Source organism: Limtongia smithiae, assembly GCF_038497785.1.
Source record: "Limtongia smithiae strain NRRL Y-17922 unplaced genomic scaffold V1518scaffold_13, whole genome shotgun sequence".
Taxonomy (NCBI): Eukaryota; Fungi; Ascomycota; class Lipomycetes; order Lipomycetales; family Lipomycetaceae; genus Limtongia; species Limtongia smithiae.
The window spans coordinates 319,069-338,359 of NW_027117634.1; the positions used below are offsets into that span (position 1 = coordinate 319,069).

Below are 19,291 nucleotides of genomic sequence, written 5' to 3' on the forward strand. Positions count from 1 at the left end.
GTTTGTGACTCGCGTCCGATGGCGACCGCGGCTCGAGTACGTGCATGTCTGGTACAGTTTTCGCCGTCGTGCTGCCTGCCGCCACTTGAGACCCCGCCTTTGGCGGCCGGTCGTAAAACACAGAGTAATGCTGCATATGCGCCGCCTGAAACTAGCCAGAGCCTCAAGCTTCGGCTGTAGCCCCCCGCGGATAAATTCGTAGCCAAAAAAAACCTAAGAAGTCTGTTGGGAGTAGTGGTCGAGGAAAATAGTCGTCATGTGGTACGCAAAGGTGTGGGGTTGAGCGCGCCGCCGCGAACTTCGTGGCGTGGCGCTTAACCCTGAGCCGCCAACACAGGCATGTGAAGGCGAGCAGCCGTCCACTCCTCCAGTCGACTTCGTCATCTACGATCTCCTGTACGCAACTTCGAACAATTTTATCGCCTTGCTAATACACTAAAAAATTCTCCCACCGCACTCAGCTCATCGTAAATCCCCACGCCTAGCCCACTCCGCCCGACCCACAACCACACCAACAGCCGCATGACCGCCCGACGTACAAGCACCGCGATACCCATCAATCCTATCGCATTCACGTGTCCGCACATGAGGACGATATTGAGCGCCTCTACCGTGCTCACATTCACGGCCCAGCCGACCGCTTTCGCGGCCGCAGGGATGTCGTAGCTCCAGATGACCATAAGCATTGGGAACATTTTCGTCGCGGAGGAGATGAGCAGCGCGATCGTCACGATGTTGGGGTCGTATGGCGCTGCTGATGATGACGATGTGTCGTCTTTAGTTTTGTTCTGGTGTACCACCGCACGTGCAAGGTAGCGGATGACGAGGTGTGTCGCGATGGTTTCTGTAAGGCAGTACATCACGAAGAACAGATACTGCGTAATCACCGACGACCGTAAAATTTCCTGCTGCATCGCCGCCATCGACTGCGGTCCTCCATCCACACCTCCCTCCTTCTCAACCCGCGCCCAGGTAAGGTACACATCGAACAACGTAATTAACACGAATATCTTGCGCATGGACGTATGCAGGTGCGGCGAGATCGCGAGCCGATTGAACGCGAGATGGCGGTATACCTGTGGTTTGATAAGGACGAGGTCGATAAAGATGAGAACCGAGTCGTGCTCGATATATTTGTCGGCGAACTTGCCGCAGTTCGGGCATGCTGTCAGGCGGATGTTGTTGGAGGAGTATGCGGTGTAGAGCGAGGTGACGGGGCTGCCGCACTCGATGCACAACATTATCGCAGACGCACGCGCAAGCAGAATTGAAGAATGGTAAGTCACCGGTCGTTGAAAAAAGCCATGGACGCTAATTGCGCCAGTCGAGGTCGAACTGTCGAAGTAGTAATCCTGCAGGAATATGGACCTACAAGTGCCCAACGTGAACCAGACACCCCCTGAAAGAGTCGCGAACCTGTCGTAATCCCGACCCTCTCCACATTGTACACCCATGCTGGCATGCCTCTCGCGCCTGAGTCCCCGCACGACACCCTCGCGCGGCGGCGCGTTGTTTTGTCCTTCTGGGTACGTGTTTCTTTTCCGCTGCTCATTCGACAGTCCTTGTTAAGCATCTATGCCAGTCCGTCTTTCTGCTCATTGGTATCCCGTTATGGCTGTTCACGACGAGGATCTATCGCACTACGCTACCAACGGCTGAAATAGAGGCATTAAGTCAGCAATTTGACGACACGTTCATTGCAGCGCAGCCTGGGCTGAAGTTGGAAGTGCCGGTCGCGGTGGATGGCACCTGTGTTGCAGCGAACGACGATGTAAGGCTATTATCTCTGCAGAGTAAAGTGAATGATTTCACAGCCGCCGGGGCGAACGATGGGTTGTTTACGATCAGATTAACTCGTGGAGATGGTCTGTATAGACTGGAATGCACCGCCGACCCCTCTTCTGCGCGGACAAAGGCGATGGTCTCCCCAGACGGAACGATTCACGCCCGCATCCCATACACCAACAACGAAGACACCCTCGCCCGCCAGATCTACAACACCTTCATTGGCGAAATATTGTATTTTAACGCACACCGTGCTGGCTCACTCGAGCGTGCATCGCTTCCGTCACAGTCTTCCGTGCTCGTCCTCGGAAACTCCTACGCAAGCAGTATTCACATTTCCTTCACCTTACTCCTCGGCATAGATAACTCGATTTTCAACGGATTGTCTAATTCCGATACCACAACAACAACCACAACCTGCGCTGACGGCGGACAAATCACGAAAGCTCTCCAAACCACATGGCACGACCTCGCGGACACCTACGTGTCCACTCTCCAAACCGGTGCTCTGAGACAATACATCCCCACGCTATCTTTTGACTCTGACGTGGGATACCAATACATGGGCGACAATGCACACGAGTGGATGCAGGCTGCGCAGGTGCCCGCCTCAGCGAGTTCGTTGTCGGCGTTGTTAGATACGTGGACGTTGCAACCGACTACTCTTGTCAAAGAGGACGAAGCTGCGGAGGCACAGAAAGTGTACCAGTTTGTGTATTTCCGGACACCGTCGGCGGACACGTTTGTGAGCGCAAATGGGAAGCCTGTCAGTTTTACTGTTGCGAATTGGGGTGGCGTTGTTATTGGAAACTGCGGCACAAATATGACAATAGTATCCAACATATTTCGTCGCCAGTTTGAGAAGCTTATCGCACCAGCTTCGTTCATTGTTACATCCGATGACACGGCGTCGAAAACGACGATTCTCCCTCACCCTCACGAATTCACACGCATTGCAACGGTCGCGACCCTCCGCGAAGCGATCCGCACGCTCTCCTCCCTCGCCGCGCTTGCCCACTCGCTCACCGAGATGGCGGTTCCCAAGTCCGTGCGTACGCTCACCGAAGCCTCCATCACCGAATGGAAGCTCGCTGCGTCCGACGACAACGAATACCAGCGCCTATCTCACGCCGCTGCGGCTGCGCGACTTGCGCGGCAGGCTATTTTCGAGAAAAATATGATGCTCAATATGTTTGTCCCGTTCGAGCACAAAGTTGCAGTATACATGCCGCTTTTGGGACCTGCGCTCGTGCCGTTGCTTGTGGGACTACAACGGATAATTAGTGAATGGAAAACGCGGCGACCGGCGATGACGAAAGAGTAGAATGCCTGTGACGGTGTATATTTGTATTGTTAGAATCCACACGAGCTCTAAGTTGGAAGGAGAATCTTGATACGATAATGTAAATACACGGTAGCGCGTGCTGCAAGCAGTATGCGCTGAACTCAGTATGAGCAATACAAAACAAATACCAGACAAATAACACAACAATGGTCGTCCAATTACAAGTACTCCCACTCTCCGGCCGTACAGTTCCCGTTCCAGACATACACCTCGACATCCACTCCCGGCCCATCAAGATCATCCGCGTTCTTAGCGACGCAGGTAACCCGCGACTGCGCGCGTCCTTCCTCCTCAAATGCATCAAGCTTGTTCAAGCACGCCTTGGGCACGTACGCGAGTTGCCCGATAATCCCCAGTTGCACGCGCTCAGCGTCCCCACGATGGTCGTCGGTATCGTCAAAGGGTGTCAGGTATGTGTGCTGCTTGTTTGCGTACTTGGGCACGAAGTAGCTGAATCCGGGTATCACGTAGTAGGAGTCGGAGTATGATACGGCTGAACAGACAATGCTAGGGATCTTGTGAGTGATGAACACAGGCAAAACGATAGCAGATTCGTCGGGTTTCTCAGTAGTGACAGCGGCAGCAGCGTCAGCGGCGGGTATGTGCAGAAGCAGCTCCTTGCCCTTATCTTCACTGTCGCGCGAGTCTGAATGCGCGCAATGGAGGAGCGAAAATGAAGACGTCGTCTCAGAGGCCCGAGAGCAGCTGCTGACAGTAGAAATAACAATAGACATGCTGGGCAGAATATATGATACAAGAAACAAAAGCTATAACTTGGGAAGAAGTACTTGAAACGTTGAACAGCCCGATTGGGAACATGACGGGAGTATAGTTCTGGTTACCATGACGACGAGACACGACGCTGAACCTTATTTTGGATGCGGCTCTGTTTATGTTTCGAGAGCTTACGTTCATCTGTGACGCCCTGCCATTTCGTGTTCTCTCGTCCTAGCGAAGACTTAGCAGATCTTGTACGCGCTTTACACGTTAAACGAGTATTGAAGGGAACATGTCGTCCAAATCAGTACGTTACCCGTGTCTACAGCCCTGATTTGAACGAACAACGGGGATACAGACGAACTGGTGTTAACTAGCCGCGGTGTATCAGGCAACTACGAAGGCGTACCAGAACGCGTTTGCGCTCTTTGACAAGCGCGGTACCGGTAAAGTTGCGTTGCAGTGCCTTGGCGACCTGTTGCGCGCGTGCGGACAGAACCCTACTCTCGCCGAGATCGACGAGCTGGAGGAGTCCGTCGGCGGCGATTGTACGTATTTCCACCACTTGATGGCGTTGATTCTAACGGGACAATAGTCGATTTCAACATGTTTATGCAGGTCCTCAACCGGCCTGATGGGTTTCGAGAGCCTGGCGAGCCTGAGGATTACCTTAAGGGGTTCCAGGTGTTCGACAAGGAGAAGACCGGCTTTATTGGCGTTGGTGAGCTGCGATACAGTACGTACACATTTGAGGATATGCAGCAGCGAAAATAGGCTGACGTGGAGTACAAGTCTTGACATCTCTGGGCGAAAAGCTCACCAACGAAGAGGTCGATGAGCTGTTGAAGAATGTGAACGTTAGCAAGGAAGGAAATGTCAACTACACCGGTAATTTCTTCCCACTTAGCAGTACCCTACTTCTCTCACTAACTCGGATAGATTTTGTGCGCATGATTTTGGCAAATTAAGCAAGGAACACTCTCCAGAATACAACAATAGCAGGTGACACCTGTCTGGAAAACAGGAACTTTTGGAAGGGTCATATAAGTTACAAGATGTTATACCTGGTTTAGTCTGTTTTAATATAGCCGCACGGTAGCTTTTTTGTTTTTTTTAATCACACGTAACCTCTCGTAGCTAGCATTACATCTTCATGTATATTTCACTGTTGATCTATATGCATGCGACAATACAGGCGACGGGGTGACGTGGGTAAAAAGATGTCCATTAGTGGGCAGGTTTGGCCTCCTCAGTCTCGAGGGACTTCAGGAAGGTCCTGTAATAGTAACGTGTTAGCAATTCGATAAACGTGGCGGTGAGGTAAATGCGATGTGGGAAACGTACTTGACGAAATCCTCCTCCTCGGGGCTGCCAGCGTTGATCGGGGGAGTGTTAACGGCCTCCGGCGACTTCTTGCCGCTTGACAGCGCGACTACGAGAAGTCCGGCGGTGGAGAGGGTGGTGATGGCGAGCTTTTGCGGGTGGAGGGGTTAGTCATGGGATCGTTTCCACTGTATGGCCTCGGTATGCGAGAGGGTATTGACGCACCTGATGGGGCTTGACTGCCCGGCCAAAAACATGGTAGATAGCACCGGCCATTTTTTTAGGAAACTAACGTCGGATATCGAGGATGGGAAACTGTGAGAGGGAAGTGTCAGTAAGAGAAGCGCCCTTCTTCTCCGTGTCGCGCCGTCCGGACCAGTCCAATTACACAGACAAAACCAAAACACCGCGCACAGAGTAAACCCATAAATAAGAGAACACACTTACGTCTAATGGGAGATATAACCAAAGAGCTCAGCTTCTGGCGACTTTGTACTAATGAACTTGAAGTTACACAAGCGGGACTCTGGGATGTTCCCGAAAGCGAGGGCTAGGGTCTCCATGCATCACGTGATAATGTACTGCGGCGCTCCTTATTGGCTGACGCCCGGTCCTCGCTGCGACGAGTCGTCTACCGGCATGAAGAACTTAGAAGGGAGAGAGAGTCGATCCTTGACCTACTGAATGATTATTATATCCCTAGAAGTACACATAAGACGAAACAAATAAATGATAACAGACAACGACACCAAAAATTCAGCAGACACATCTTACAACCACCATGAATAACCGCCTAATTTCCCTGAATGAACGTAAGCCGTCCAACGACCTGCGCATTTCTGCCGTTTCCCGCCGCATTACTCCGTCGCTGATTCTTCTCGTAAAGCGATAACAGCAAACGATCCCACAGCTCGGGGATGGGCCGCGGGGTACAGGTGCATTGTCGATGGTAGAGGCAACCTTCCTCGTGGAAGGCGGGCTGCAGGTGTAAATTTTCAAGACGAGAAAATAGTATTCGTCTGAACGGGTTGCGGTGGTTGAAAGCCAGGCGAACGTTGCCTATAGATAGGGGTCAGTAGCTCAAAATAACACAAAAGATACAGAGAGTACATACGCAGTTTGTAGTTGAATATTCTGCGGAAGTTCTCGCCATCAGGCACCGTGTTCATCATAGCCTGCTCCTCAGGCGTGAGCTCCTGGTACAGATCCGGACTCGTAGTTGTGACAGGTCTGCCAAGGTAGCTCGCGGTCGAACTCGTGCCCGGAACGTTCGATCCCAGAGGTGTAGCAGGTAATAGTGAGGTCAATGACGAGCTCATGCTGCCGTTATACAAATTCGATTGATACATCGAACTCAAGCCGGTAGACGACGGCCCAGTTGCAGGCGAGAGCGAAGACGTGGTGCCCGTACGCGCGGCGGCGGGGGGAGTAGGTAGCGGCGAGCGGTTGACTGATGATCCAGCGGCAGAGGAAGACGCAGCGGGACCGGGACGGCGCACACCAGTCCGCATCCAGGCGGCCAGATCTGGGTTTGCATTGGCGCTCGAGTTGAGCGCGTAGGTTGCGGCGCGTTCTGCTTAGATTAACAAGAGTCGCGAATCTCCAAAGGAGCGAACTTACCTAGCTCGGGCGCCATGGACGTAAGCCGGGCAATCTTGTCATCCATGACGGAGCGTGAGGACTCAAGAATGGCAGAGCACTTGGAGTAGACTGGCGGGAAGTCCTGCTCTTCACCCCACTCGCGGATGCTGACTGCGAGGTAGTATGTGAGCATTTTGTCGGCGTCGACGTGCCAGAGCGTCGACCAGCGCTAATCGCGTTAGACGCAAGCAATGAAACCAATCGCACAGAACGTACCTTGATCGACTTCTCGAGCTCGTCCTTGAGCGAGCTGAAGACAAATGACTGCAAGATCTCGGACGCCTGGACGGATGACAGCGGCTTGCTGAGGACCTGCTTGTCCTCCTCTGACGTGCGCTCATACGCGGTCTGCATATACTCGACCTGATCCTCTGCGCCGGAGAACTCTGCGCCGTCGTCGGAGGCGAGCTCAGACGAGAGCGTGAGATACCGTCGCCAGGCCTCTGTTGTGGCGATACTGGGACTGTAAAGCTGAGCGCTGGCTTGGTGGGCATTCGCGGGGTCTATATCCGTGCGCTTGGAGCGCGAGTAGATTGTCGCGTGCGACACCATTGCAAGCGGGGGGAGAGAGCAGGGCGCGCGAGCTAGGTGAGAGATGTGATAGTGGAGGCGACGCGAGCGAGGAGACGTAGAGCCAGCGCCATCGTCAACATTTGAATCAACATTTGAACAGCCGCGATGTGCTCGTGTTCTCCGCGAACCGCGCGCGTATTCGCGCTTGTTTACTTCTGTATATCTGTCTGAGATTTGAGGCAATTTCCATATTGGTATTCGTGCCCCGAGAGCCGGCGAATTTGCGGTCACTGTGTGGCTGTCGGTGTTGCTACATTGAAGCAGCGCGACTACAACACGCATAGGCCGGACAATAATAGTAACCAGCTGCTACGAATGCACTTCCCGGTACCGGTAAGAACATGTACGCCTTCTGCTCACCTTTCTTGGCTGCAAGTTGCGGACGGCGATCTTCTAGAGCTCCTGCGCCTACCCTTCACAGCATCATCGCCATACGCACAACGCCAGACCCACGCATCATAGTCCTGTATGTACTCCTCCTCCGCCTGCTCTGGTTGCAGCCTTCCCGCCTGTCAGCTCATCGCTGCCTCGCTGCATCTATGGCGTTCGTGCATCCCCCAACGGACATCCCCGAGCACGTGCATCCACCAGTGCGCGCACTCTCCTCGGCTCACTCTCCCAAAGCCGCTTCAACTTCTCCATCGCCATACCTCATCACTCTCGCCTCCTCCGCCTTTCCGCTCTCTCCAGCATGCGGCCCTCGCTGCCGACTGCAAAGGGCCGACCCGCTGACCTTGCCCTGCACACGGTGGCCCCGCCTCTGCGCGCCCCTGACCACGATGCACCGCCGTCACCGTCGCCCTCCCCTGGTGCTGCATGCTCCCCCGCGTCCCCACAGTGCCAGATCCACAACGACCTCCATCTTACCCAGGACCACCAGCATCTCCACGCCGCTGTCCCGCACCAGGCCTATGCGTACACCGCGCCTCAAGAAGCCACAATACGCGAGGATCCGTCGTATGCTCCGCCAGTGTACATGTCGCCGCCGCCGCCAGCGCCGCAGCTGCTGCAGTCGCCCCACTCCCATGGCCAGTACCCCATTATTACCCCGCCAGACGAGTACGAGTACTCCGCCACTGCGACAACAACCAATACCCTACCGAAGCCAGAAGATCGCGCGGCCGGCGAGATCATCGGCGACATCATCGACGACCGCAACGAGGAGCTCTCTGTCGCCGCTACTGCGCAGCTGCTCTCGCGACGGCAAGACCTCGAGGGCGACGGACCCTCGAAAATCTTTCTCGACCCCAACGCCTTCTCTGACGACCGGCCGCCATCTGAGAATCTTGTTCCCGACGACGCAGATATAGCGTCCCCTGGATCCGTGTCATCAGCTGGAGGCAGCGGCAGCGCAACCGTCCCCAGTAATGGTGCGCCCGCCTCATCGTCCCTCCAACAGACCTCTTCAACTTCTTCCTCCTCCTCCTCCTTCGGTCGCTCAATATTCAAGAAAATTGTGCCGCTCAAGCTCCGTCAGGGCATTAAACGTCGCATGTCTGCCCCGCTCTCTATGAATCCCGAGCTCATTATGACTAGTTCACCGCTCTACGGCGCAGCCTCTTCTCATGCCTCCGCAGGGACCGCTACCGGTGGTCCGAGTGCTGCTCAGAGTCTCGCATCTCCACAAGCCGTGCGCGGCGACGGGTACTTTGATCTGGCCATCGCCTCAAACACGAACCTGGAGACTGGAGAGTACTTTGAGACCGCAACCGTGCTGTCACCGATGCCGGACCATCTCACCGGTTCGGCGCTGCTTTCAAGCGGACAGCACAGCATTGTTCATACCCCTCTAAATCGCTCTCGACATTCGTTGCTACTACCAACGTCCCCGAGCAGCCATGCCCTGGCCGCCACTCCCACATCGACATCCAATACTCCGACAACAGCAGCTTCCACCTCAACAACCGCAGCTGCAACCCCCCAACTCGACCCCACATCCCCTGGCACACCCACATCCGCCCATGTCCTCGGCCTTAGCACGATTCTCTCACCTACAACTTCTTCAGTCCCGTCACCATTATCACCGCCGTCATACCCACTCACTTCCGCAGGTCAGCACCACTCCCTCGTCGGCTCGTCTACAAGCTCGTCACCGGCACTACAATCACCCAGCAGCAGTTCTAGTCCAATAAGTCCTGGCGTGCTCGCCGCGTCGCTTGCAATGTCCAGTGCGATGCTATCCTCCGTGTCGACGTCTCTGCAATCGCAATCACTGCCGCTGCTGCAGCCGTTACCAACGCAGATACTGGAGCAGCAACAGCCGTCACAGGATCCGATGCCATCACCACTTATCCCGCCCTCGCCGTTGTCGAACAACGTAGGACAAGCTCCTCCTGAGGTGAGCTACATTGCGACACCGCTATCTCCGACACCGCTGTCACCGCAACCAGCACAGATACTGCCATCGTCCCCAGCGCCGGTTGCAGCAGCTGTCAGTCGACCAAACACCGCACCTGCATCGCCGCCAGTGATCGCAGGAGGGACTGCGACTGGCGGAGTCTTGCTCAACAACGGCGCGCAGATCCAGCAGTTGCAACAGCGACTGCAATCACAGCTATACCTGCAAGAGTCGATCGCCGCGGCATCCTCAGTCGACGACGTTAGCACGACGCTGGTCGGCGGCGCGGCATCTACTGCAAGTAGCACAAGCAGCGCCAGCACAAGCATCACTACACCCTCACCCTCCACCGCCGCACCTATCATCCCCCCAGTCTTCACCACTTCCCCACCCACCACCGTCCTAGCTTCGCCATCATCATCGCAATCCGCTGCTGCAGCTGCGAAACCAGTTAGGTCGTCGCAGCACTCGCTGTCCGCACAACTCGATGAAGAAATCGCGTTGCTGTACGAACATCTCCGGGTCGAAGACCAAGCGTTCGAGGCTACGGAGACCCGACTCGAGGAATCGGGCTGGACTTCTGACGCTGAGCTTGGCGCGATCCGGCAGAATCGGATTGCGACACGTCTCAAATGGGAGACAGCGATTGCGACTCTCGAGCAGCGGAGGTGAGGACTAAGCGCACTTATCCTGGTCGCGGTGGTTCATGCGATTTTTATTAAAAGTTCATAGTCGACTTGTTGGTTTCCACTTACTACATTTCACCATCTTATCATTGCATCACATCATATATTGTACATATAGACCAACATATAGACTAACATGTAAAAGCTATTATTTGTTATAGAGCGGTGTCTGCTGCTAGTGCTAGCTCGGTCCGGTCTCTATATTGGAGCGCCGCATGCTGTGGGCTGCTGACGTTTGGCGTATTATACAATACAGTTGCATGGGTTAGAGATCCCTGCTTCCGTCCTTGCCTGCGATCGCCATCCTTTCAGTACCTGCACTTCCTCATCTCTCTACATCCACGTTTGCAAAATGATGTTTCGCTGCCGTTCTTTTGCAACGGTGCCCACCAGCACCCTCGAGGAGCGTGTGGCCACGCTGACCGCACAGATCGATAAGGCTCCTGAGCAGTTTCCCTGGCGCCCGCCCCTTCTCGCATGCCTCGCATACATTGTGCTCCCCTTACTGTCTTCTTTCGCCGCTTCGTTTGTCGCCTTCAATGGGTATGACTCGGTTATCACCTTTTTCAGCAAGGCAGGCCCATGCCTTATGACTCACTTTGTGGCGCTGCACATCACTGTTATCGCCGGCCTCGTGATGTCGCGTAGAATAGTCGCGCCGATCGTCTCGTGGTTCTGGGTGTACGTCGTCATAGGCATGGTTGTTCTCACGTACTTTGGTTTGTCCGACGGCGATGTATTCATGCCTTTCTGCTTGCGCCCCCCTGTCGCCACTGAGAGCATCGTCACCTCGGTCATGCGCTATTTCCGCACACCCATCAAATGTGCCGACGTCGTCTCCGAAGCCGCAAAGGTTCTCGTGAACATTGCTCCACGCTTGTTGTTTTTGGCATGCACTGCCGCGTATTTCATTGTCATAAGCGCTGTGGGGTGGACCAACTTCCGTACGATGATGTGGAAGCTGCGACGTCAATGCATTCAGCTTGCGTTGAAGAAACGTGCTGGGGCGGCCGATGTTGAAGATGGTGTGAACTTCTCGCCGTACAAGGACGAGAAGAGCGAGGAGCGACTTCTCATTGTGTCGGCGTGAAAATGTTCAGCGGATGAGCGGGATATAATTGGAGTCATATTACATGGGGCTTAGGTTTTGGCGTAGGCGCTGTACATCGGGGAACATATTTATCATCTAGTTGCGCAATACATCTGCTAAATTCTGGGAAACGGCAATGGGCATCATATGCTGATATTGCAAGAGGGTAGCTGGTCGCCAGAATTTGCTCGACATCCTGGCCTGTCACGCATTGCTATAATCCGCTGGCCGTTTTGAAATGCACTGCAGATGCCTCCATGGCGCCTAACTATTGCGATATCTAACTCTAACATGCTACGCTACAAACGCTGACACATTTATTCGCCAAGATAATACCAACGGCCTAGGTAACGTAGCTTTCGGCGGACAGTGCCAGAAAACAGAGATCCTGTGACGCTGGATATCAGCTTGATCCACTTCTGTCAGCGAGCGACTGTCAATGTCTTCGAACCGGTCGTGGCCTAAGAACCCGGCTCCAGCTCAGGCGGCCAGCACTCTACGTCCCTGGCGGCATAGATGGAGCCGCGTCTCGCCGACCGTTGCGAGAGCCACGTGCAGGTTCAGCTTCGCCAGCACGTCCGTCGACGGCATGCCGCGACGAGGCGCGTGTCAGGCACCAGGTATGGCCGGCACGGAGAGCGCTGAGCTTTGGCAGCCGCGGCTCGTCGCAAGGTCAGACCGATGCCACAACAGGTAGAGCGTAAACACGATGGCGGCGACGCGTTCTCACGTGGACACGCGTCAGAGCGTGTGCACAGCAGAACGATGCAGCCGATCGGTTGCTCATGCGCAGGCGTCTTTGCATTTGGCAGTAGCACGCGCAGTCGAGCACGACGGGGCTCATGTTGAAGCTCAGACGTCTTGCGTTGCGCAGGACTTTCGTGATGTCTATGTATGCCCGAGCGAATCAAGTAGCTCTTGCGCCGACCGCAGTTTCTCTTTCGTCCTCTATAATCATACCGGCTTTGACAGTACGGTTGATGCATTCGCCACGATTCATTCTGATTGACGTTGTAATGGATCAGCAAGACCAATCAACGGCAACGCATCGATTTCTGCTTGTGACTCTGCATGTAAATTACGCACCTGACGGTTGCCTTTATATCGGCACCATCTCAGTCTGCAGAAATTCGGTTAGTAGGGTAGTCGGTATTAATCATGCCCCGCGCCATGACGCGTAACTATTACAGCTGGAGATCTTGAACGACATCTATGCTGAGTTGTTGACTAAGCACAACAGGTTCAGCTCTTGAACTTATTCATTCGGCAGATCACAAGTTCAACAAACTCCGTGACAATTGACTAGTCAAGGCAGTTTTTCGTATAGTCAAATTGACGGCAGGTGTTTGGCTCTCGCACGTAGGGAGCGGCTAACGGGACGTCTCGGCTGCCTTGTCACTTCAGCAGAATGAGGTTGCGACAGTCACTGCACACTTTACCACACTACTGCGTGGATTCTCTAACTCCTACGGCACGAGTATATCACTTCGTTGAACAATGCAACATATCATTAAACTCAAAAGATATCTGAAGTTCTCTGTACCATACATTTAGCCAATTCCTCAAAATATCGATACTTTCGAATCGCTTCGCGCGCGTCAATCATCGTGGTTTCATCCCAGAAGACTGAGCTGAATGAATGTTGGACGCGCTTCACTGTGTCGACGGCAGAGTATTTACGTTGGTAGTTTAGTACACCGGCTGATGACGGCGCCACCAAACAAACGACACACAACACACGAAATAAGAATTAATGAAAATATAGACTGAAAAAAATAAGATCTCAGACACTCAGAACGTGGGATACCAGGCGTCTGCAAATTTGTCCTATTTCCACTATCGATCCCGATATTGTCGTGCCTGGCCCATTCACCGATGAGTGTCGAAGCTTGCAGTGATCCTAACGAATACCGTATCTTCATTGCTAGTTTTCAAGTGATGTGGCATTGTCATGCAAAACATTGAGTTTCGAAATGCCAAAACTAAATACCGAGGAGGACTCTCTTCTCTGCTGCCCTTTGGGTATGGGTGTTGTCGTCGCGCGGCTGTATAGTTTGCCTTCGCGCGCTCCTGATGGGGTAGGATGGCCTTCTATTCGCACGCTGTCCATGTGATTGCCATGAGTTGTCGATTTACGGGGACTCGATCAGTTAGTTAACGTGCGATGAGTAGGCCACGATCTCAGGATGCATGCTGCGAGACCAATCCGACTTGACTGTATCCCCTTGTCAAAAAATGGATACTATATGGGTAAATCTACTTTGTTTTAGTAGTCAAGACATATTGTTGCAAATTTGTAGATGAGTGCTGTCATAAATATACCATGTTGCTGGAAAGAGCGAAGAGAGAGCAACAGAGACAGAAGGATCAGTGGAGACGCGGGAAATTTAAGAACGGCAAAGGAACTCTGTAATCAAATCGGCGGTGGGACGCTCGTCTGAATATCGGTTTGTGTACTGATCTCCGAACACACGTTCCCGGCGCGCATGAGTCGCCACTTGCTGAGGAAGCAGTTTTTGGATCTTAGTTTTGGTATCATGTCGTTTTGTACGCTTATATTAATTTAAAAGTAGCTCTTCCAGGTGTCAATTGTGCAATTTAGTCGTGACGAACATGAACAATTTATGACGGACTTCGTGACTTGGAGAACTGTGCGTGTCCGCACCGACGAGCGCAGTGCGAGTACAAGCAGCACGACTTCAACACACCACGGCTTCTAGTCACATAATAGTTGTCTGTATTCTGATTGATGAATTCACCATTCCAATTCCTCATATTCTAAAAACTAATAAAAAGGGCGATATTGATTAGGATCACTGCAAGTTTCAACACTTTATCGGCTACAGGAGCTTGTCCCACAACATGACAACATCGCGGTCAGCGATGGCGATAGGACGAACTTCTGATATCCGAGGTACTCTGTGCTCAGAGTATCTGAAATTCACATTTTTGGAACACAATTTATTTTCAGTTCTTCTTTTGTATTTTTGTGTTCTGTGACGGGTAGTTTACGGTCCTAGTCGGCCCCCCCGGGTATTAATAACGAACGTAAGTATGGGCACTGCCGGCCACGCGAGCGTCGACGAAGGGAAGTTCGCGACTGGGCGGGTAGGTATGCTAGTTCCATATTTTATCAATGCGGATGAGTGCTGCGAAGGTGCGGGCAACGTGCGGTGTGAGGCTCTAGCGTACTCGAAGTTGGGACGCAATGAAGCGAGTTTGATGCTCTTCAATTTTGGAGTTCAACTTCGAGAAAGGTCGCAGGCGCGATGCGAGTTGATAATTTAATGTATCATGTTTGAGATGAATGGTGTGAGAGATACCTATCATAGCTTTGGGACATTTCGGAGTTCATCAAAATTTGTTCAAGAGGGATTCGATTTGCGATTTAATAATAACGATATATGGCAAGAACGATATCATAAATTCCAGACGCATGGGTCATTTTGACGCCCAGGCGACGGCGCTGTGGATGCGTACAGTGCAGGCTGCGCCGGGCATGTTGGTTGAGCACCGTCAGACTCGGTGCTGCTAGCCAGCTGCAGCCACACAAGGAACAGCTATTGGGCAGTCAAATGCATTCTTGCAATTAATTTGACATACTATGCGACCTCACTCGATAGAAAATGCAGGAATTATTGTTGTCGTTAGGGCGAGGGCCTAGAGCTGTTGTCCACCGCGTAAAGAAAAAAATCTGTGCGCGTCGTGTTTACGTGCGGCGACGGGAGCGTCCTACCCTTATGTCATAGCGCCTCGTCGCGCTGGCCAGCACGAAGATTACACCCCTAATCGTCTCTGCCTCCCGAGACTGAGAGACGACGTGTGCTTAGGAATTGACTACCTTACTTAGGTCTGCTGTTCAATCATCGCGCCAACGTCCCGAGTGACTAGGCGCCGGGAGTTGATAGAGCGTCCAGCTCCTGGTGTCCAAGCACTTCAGCTACAACGAGCTCCGCTCATTCATTCGTTTCGCTCGATAGTTGCAGTATGCAGCATGATGTTTGTGGATGAATAGAGGAGGGATGTTAGCCAGGCACACCTCGGCGCGCGGACAAGCAGCGCGTAGCTGAGACGCACGCTGAGCCGTATGCATGCAAGGGGACCTTCACTCCTACAACTTCGTGAAACTGGCCTGGCAGTTAGCCAGAAAAAAATATATCAGATATCGCCAGGGTGCTGCCATGTTCGGGGCACAGCCAGATGATTACATCGCGCGCTCCTATCCTACCAGGCTTCCACCATGATTCTCCGTAGCCGCAAGCGAGCTGCTGCTGCCGGCGGAGCACCGCGCAGAGAGCAGCACAGAGAGCAGCAGCACGCCGGCGCTGGAAAACGCGGCGAGCTCGCTTCCCAGTTTCAGTTCGGCGCCCGCACCGCCCCCTGGCAACGTCGGTGGTCGGTGCATGTGCCTGCGCCGCACGCACCAGTCCAGATGCAGCTAGCGCACATTCTTCAACGCGTCCGCGACGCGCTTTCACGACGCGACGCGGTCGCGACGCGTAGAAAGTGACAGTGCATCGCGTGGCGCCGCCCCGCGCAGCCGTCCGCGATAAGTTCCAATCCTCGCCCGCCTCCTCGCTTGTTGTCTTTTCCTTCCTCCTTCCCTTTCTTCCCGCCATTCTCCTCAATTGCACTCCTTCTGGCAGCTCCTCTTGCCATGGCGGCGTTCTCCTCTCTGCTCCTCGGTGCAGCCCTTCTCGCCTCGCTCCCCGCCGCCCGCGCGACCCCGTCCCTCGATTTCCCCATCTCGGAGCAGTACCCTCCCGTCGCGCGCGTGGACTCCGCATATTCCTTCACACTCTCCTCCTACACGTTCACCACCTCCTCCGGGGGGTCACTCAACTACTCTGTCACCAACCTCCCCTCCTGGGCGTCCTTCGACTCCTCCTCGCTCGTCATCTCCGGCACCCCGACTTCCGACTCCGATGTTGGCTACGCCGCCTTCGAGCTCGTTGCGACTGACTCCGCCGACGACTCGACCGCGACTGACTCGGCGTCTCTCGCCATCGCGTCGACCACTCCGCCGAGCGTCAAGCTTTCCTGTTACTCTCAGCTAGAACAGAACTACTCGTCTTACACAACCACCGGTATTGCGCTCATTCCCGAGGCCAGCTTCTCCATTCAGTTCTCTGCCGACACATTCTCCGGCAATGTCACAGATATTTATGGCCTGTACGAGGGCATGACGCCCTTGCCAAGCTGGATCAGCTTCGACAGCTCTTCTTTGACATTCAATGGCAACGCGCCGGCCATCTCCTCCAACATTGCACCTCCTTTGTCTTACGAGTTTCTGCTGGTCGCAACCGACATTTCCGGCTACTCCGCTGTGGAGTCTGCCTTTACCATCGACGTTGGCGAGCACTCGCTGATCGCGGAATCAGCCACTGTTAACGCGACCGACGGCACGAAGTTCTCAGTGTCGCTTACCGTCACCTTGGATGGCGCGGATATTAGCAGCTCCAACATTTCCTCGGTCTCCGTTAATGGCACCTCGGATTGGATGTCCTTCGACGACAGCACGCTCACCCTCACCGGAACGCCCGACAGCTCTGACAACAGCACCGAGGTGACCGTTGTTATCACTGATGTCTACGGCGACGAGTCGCAGACTACCATTGAGGTCGTCATCGCTTCTTCCGATTCTGACTCAGTCTTTGCATCGTCTGCAGCAAACGTGACCGCTACTCGTGGCCAGGACTTCAACTACACCCTGGACTTCACGTCAGAAGACAGCATTGCGGACGTCAATCTTGCATACTACCCAACTAGCGCGTCGACTTGGCTCTCTTACGACAACTCTACGTTCACTCTGTCTGGTACTGTGCCTGGAGAGTTCGACTCCGTTGAGGTCGAAATCACCGCGACCACCACCAGCGATGACTCGGAGACAGAGTCGTTCTACATCGTTGGCACCGGTGCCATGATCACTACGACTTCCAAGACGGCTTCATCCACTGCTACCTCCACTGGGGCGACGTCATCGGCCACCAAGCATGCTACCACAACTACCACGGCATCTAGCACGATTACCTCGTCAATGTCATCAGCAAGCGCCTCGTCTACCGTTGTGGCAGTCGCTGCCACAACAAAGACTTCGAATACTCGCAAGATCGCGGCGATTGCATGCGGTGTGATCATCCCTGTCGCGGTGATTCTTGCACTGGTCGTTCTCTACTTCTGCTGCTGTGCAGGCTACTTTGCGCGCCGGCGCGGACGTCGCGAGTCTTCCATCACTGCAGTCGATGCACCGACGTCGCGCGACAATATCTCGAAGCCTATTCCAATCGAAGATCAATGGCCGCTCGATGCGCCATCTAAACCTGCCAAGTCGTGGTACCCCGACCGACGCATGTCTGCCATGTCTCTGTTCTCCAACCACCGACGATCATACTCTGATCTTGAGAAGGAGCCGCATACGGAAGTCAGTGGATTTGTGATCCCATTCGACCCCGATGATTCTCGGCGACCGCATCGATCGCAGATTCTGTCGCAGACACTGTCACGAGCGCGGGACTCGCTTGCCAGTTTGGCTACGATCGCAACGACTGAGCTGTTCAGCTTGCGCGCGGTCGAGAACAGCCACGGTGACATTAGCGGCCTCGCGCGAAGTGGTAGTGGCGTCAGTACAGACAACCGCGACAGCTACAATCGGATAAATAGCCGGGGCAGTGACTACCGCCGGCACAGTGCGAAGCCAAGCGGTGGCTCGGCTGGATCCGCGACAATCGGTCAGTACTCTGCTTCATCGATCAACGAGAGCCCAACTCGTCTTGGCGCAGTGCGCGAGGAGGATATCTCAGATGGCATGCACGGACTTGTCAAGGCGCCACGAGTCGAGGACGATGGGTCATCGTACGCAGGAGACGACGACAGAAGCAGCCGTACAAACTCGCTGGCGCACCGCTTTGAGCTTGTTCCTGGCGCGCGTGAATGGCGCGAGCGTCAGGGATCGCGGGACGAGATGGCTGAAGGCCAACCGCGGCTGGTGAACTTCACAAACGGCGGACGTCCGGCGAGCAGAGGCAGTGTAGGCCACGATTCATCGCTACAGGCCGGCGTCTCGCGAATTCAGAGTATTTCCGTGAGAGAAGAAGACGGACAAGTTTTCCTATGATACCACTTGCAGAACAAAATAATGAACGGGATAAAAATATGATATGCAAGAATCTAGAAATGTTTTGTTTTTGGTTAATAGGCGTTTATTGATTTTGTCTCTTGATTCGCGCGTAACTCGTTGTTGGGAGGTAACTAGTAATCAGCATGACATTTTGGTGACAAGTTTATTAGTTGTTTGGTATTCTGAGGCTAGATTCAACCACCGTGGAGTGTGGATGCAAAGAGGATTTGGTCGCCAGGCTCGATTTCGTAGTCCTGCTCGCCCACGAGTTCCCAGTCGGTATCATTGACGAGTACGAGGATGCCGGGCCGTCTGCAGCCCTATTAGCAACTGAACGTATGGACGACTAGAGCCGACATACACACGGTTGTCCTCAATGACAAACAGATCCTTCCGCTTGTCGGTCATGTATTTGTCGCATAGTGTGCCGACGAGATCAGTGATAGTTGCAGGCCCTGTCGGCGACGGCGAGAGGCTCAGCTTCAGCGCGCGCTTGCCGCCAAAAAGGATTTCAAGACCTCCGCTGTGTTGAGATTAGTAGCAGTAGAAACTCCGAGTGAAGCGCGTGGTGCTTACGAAAATTCGACGAGAACTGGGATCATCGTCATGTTGATGTTGATGGTGGTCGGGAATGAGAACTCGTGATGCCTCTATTAAGACTTTCACATGCGCTAAT

The 19,291-nt window shown here is 53.8% G+C and overlaps 10 protein-coding genes across 10 annotated transcripts; 5 read left to right on the top strand and 5 right to left on the bottom strand.

Moving 5' to 3' along the window:
• Positions 1–399: 399 nt before the first annotated feature.
• V1518DRAFT_422361 (Arv1-like family-domain-containing protein) lies at positions 400–1,413 on the bottom strand. Its single transcript, XM_066905442.1, has one exon. The coding sequence runs from the start codon at positions 1,239–1,241 to the stop codon at positions 417–419; it is 825 nt and encodes a 274-aa protein (XP_066757556.1). The 5' UTR covers positions 1,242–1,413; the 3' UTR covers positions 400–416.
• Positions 1,240–3,358, top strand: V1518DRAFT_422362 (phosphatidylinositol-glycan biosynthesis class S protein-domain-containing protein). The gene is made up of 3 exons (XM_066905443.1): positions 1,240–1,277; positions 1,325–1,526; positions 1,583–3,358. The coding sequence occupies exons 2-3, from the start codon at positions 1,461–1,463 to the stop codon at positions 3,107–3,109; spliced, it is 1,593 nt and encodes a 530-aa protein (XP_066757557.1). The 5' UTR covers positions 1,240–1,277; positions 1,325–1,460; the 3' UTR covers positions 3,110–3,358.
• Positions 3,113–3,919, bottom strand: V1518DRAFT_422364 (uncharacterized protein). The gene has a single exon (XM_066905444.1). The coding sequence runs from the start codon at positions 3,862–3,864 to the stop codon at positions 3,289–3,291; it is 576 nt and encodes a 191-aa protein (XP_066757558.1). The 5' UTR covers positions 3,865–3,919; the 3' UTR covers positions 3,113–3,288.
• A 36-nt stretch (positions 3,920–3,955) lies between these two features.
• V1518DRAFT_422365 (uncharacterized protein) lies at positions 3,956–4,964 on the top strand. Its single transcript, XM_066905445.1, has 5 exons — positions 3,956–4,154; positions 4,239–4,395; positions 4,443–4,583; positions 4,640–4,735; positions 4,787–4,964. The coding sequence occupies exons 1-5, from the start codon at positions 4,140–4,142 to the stop codon at positions 4,813–4,815; spliced, it is 438 nt and encodes a 145-aa protein (XP_066757559.1). The 5' UTR covers positions 3,956–4,139; the 3' UTR covers positions 4,816–4,964.
• Positions 4,689–5,666, bottom strand: V1518DRAFT_422369 (uncharacterized protein). The gene is made up of 4 exons (XM_066905446.1): positions 5,618–5,666; positions 5,396–5,485; positions 5,192–5,319; positions 4,689–5,123 (listed from the first exon to the last, which is right to left on the bottom strand). Exons 2-4 carry the CDS (start codon positions 5,444–5,446, stop codon positions 5,075–5,077), a joined length of 228 nt encoding a protein of 75 aa, XP_066757560.1. The 5' UTR covers positions 5,447–5,485; positions 5,618–5,666; the 3' UTR covers positions 4,689–5,074.
• A 157-nt stretch (positions 5,667–5,823) lies between these two features.
• V1518DRAFT_422372 (uncharacterized protein) lies at positions 5,824–7,912 on the bottom strand. Its single transcript, XM_066905447.1, has 4 exons — positions 7,028–7,912; positions 6,791–6,980; positions 6,285–6,743; positions 5,824–6,229 (listed from the first exon to the last, which is right to left on the bottom strand). Exons 1-4 carry the CDS (start codon positions 7,664–7,666, stop codon positions 5,964–5,966), a joined length of 1,554 nt encoding a protein of 517 aa, XP_066757561.1. The 5' UTR covers positions 7,667–7,912; the 3' UTR covers positions 5,824–5,963.
• A 163-nt stretch (positions 7,913–8,075) lies between these two features.
• Positions 8,076–10,394, top strand: V1518DRAFT_407450 (uncharacterized protein; the record flags this gene model as incomplete). The annotated part of the gene is made up of 1 exon (XM_066901996.1): positions 8,076–10,394. One exon carries the CDS (start codon positions 8,076–8,078, stop codon positions 10,392–10,394), a length of 2,319 nt encoding a protein of 772 aa, XP_066757562.1.
• Positions 10,395–10,670: 276 nt separating this feature from the next.
• On the top strand, positions 10,671–11,626 carry V1518DRAFT_422376 (uncharacterized protein). The gene has a single exon (XM_066905448.1). It carries the CDS (start codon positions 10,761–10,763, stop codon positions 11,496–11,498), a length of 738 nt encoding a protein of 245 aa, XP_066757563.1. The 5' UTR covers positions 10,671–10,760; the 3' UTR covers positions 11,499–11,626.
• Positions 11,627–15,992: 4,366 nt separating this feature from the next.
• On the top strand, positions 15,993–18,831 carry V1518DRAFT_422384 (uncharacterized protein). The gene has a single exon (XM_066905449.1). The coding sequence runs from the start codon at positions 16,156–16,158 to the stop codon at positions 18,610–18,612; it is 2,457 nt and encodes an 818-aa protein (XP_066757564.1). The 5' UTR covers positions 15,993–16,155; the 3' UTR covers positions 18,613–18,831.
• On the bottom strand, positions 18,674–19,291 carry V1518DRAFT_422386 (ubiquitin-related modifier 1). The gene is made up of 3 exons (XM_066905450.1): positions 19,192–19,291; positions 18,977–19,138; positions 18,674–18,927 (listed from the first exon to the last, which is right to left on the bottom strand). Exons 1-3 carry the CDS (start codon positions 19,221–19,223, stop codon positions 18,810–18,812), a joined length of 312 nt encoding a protein of 103 aa, XP_066757565.1. The 5' UTR covers positions 19,224–19,291; the 3' UTR covers positions 18,674–18,809.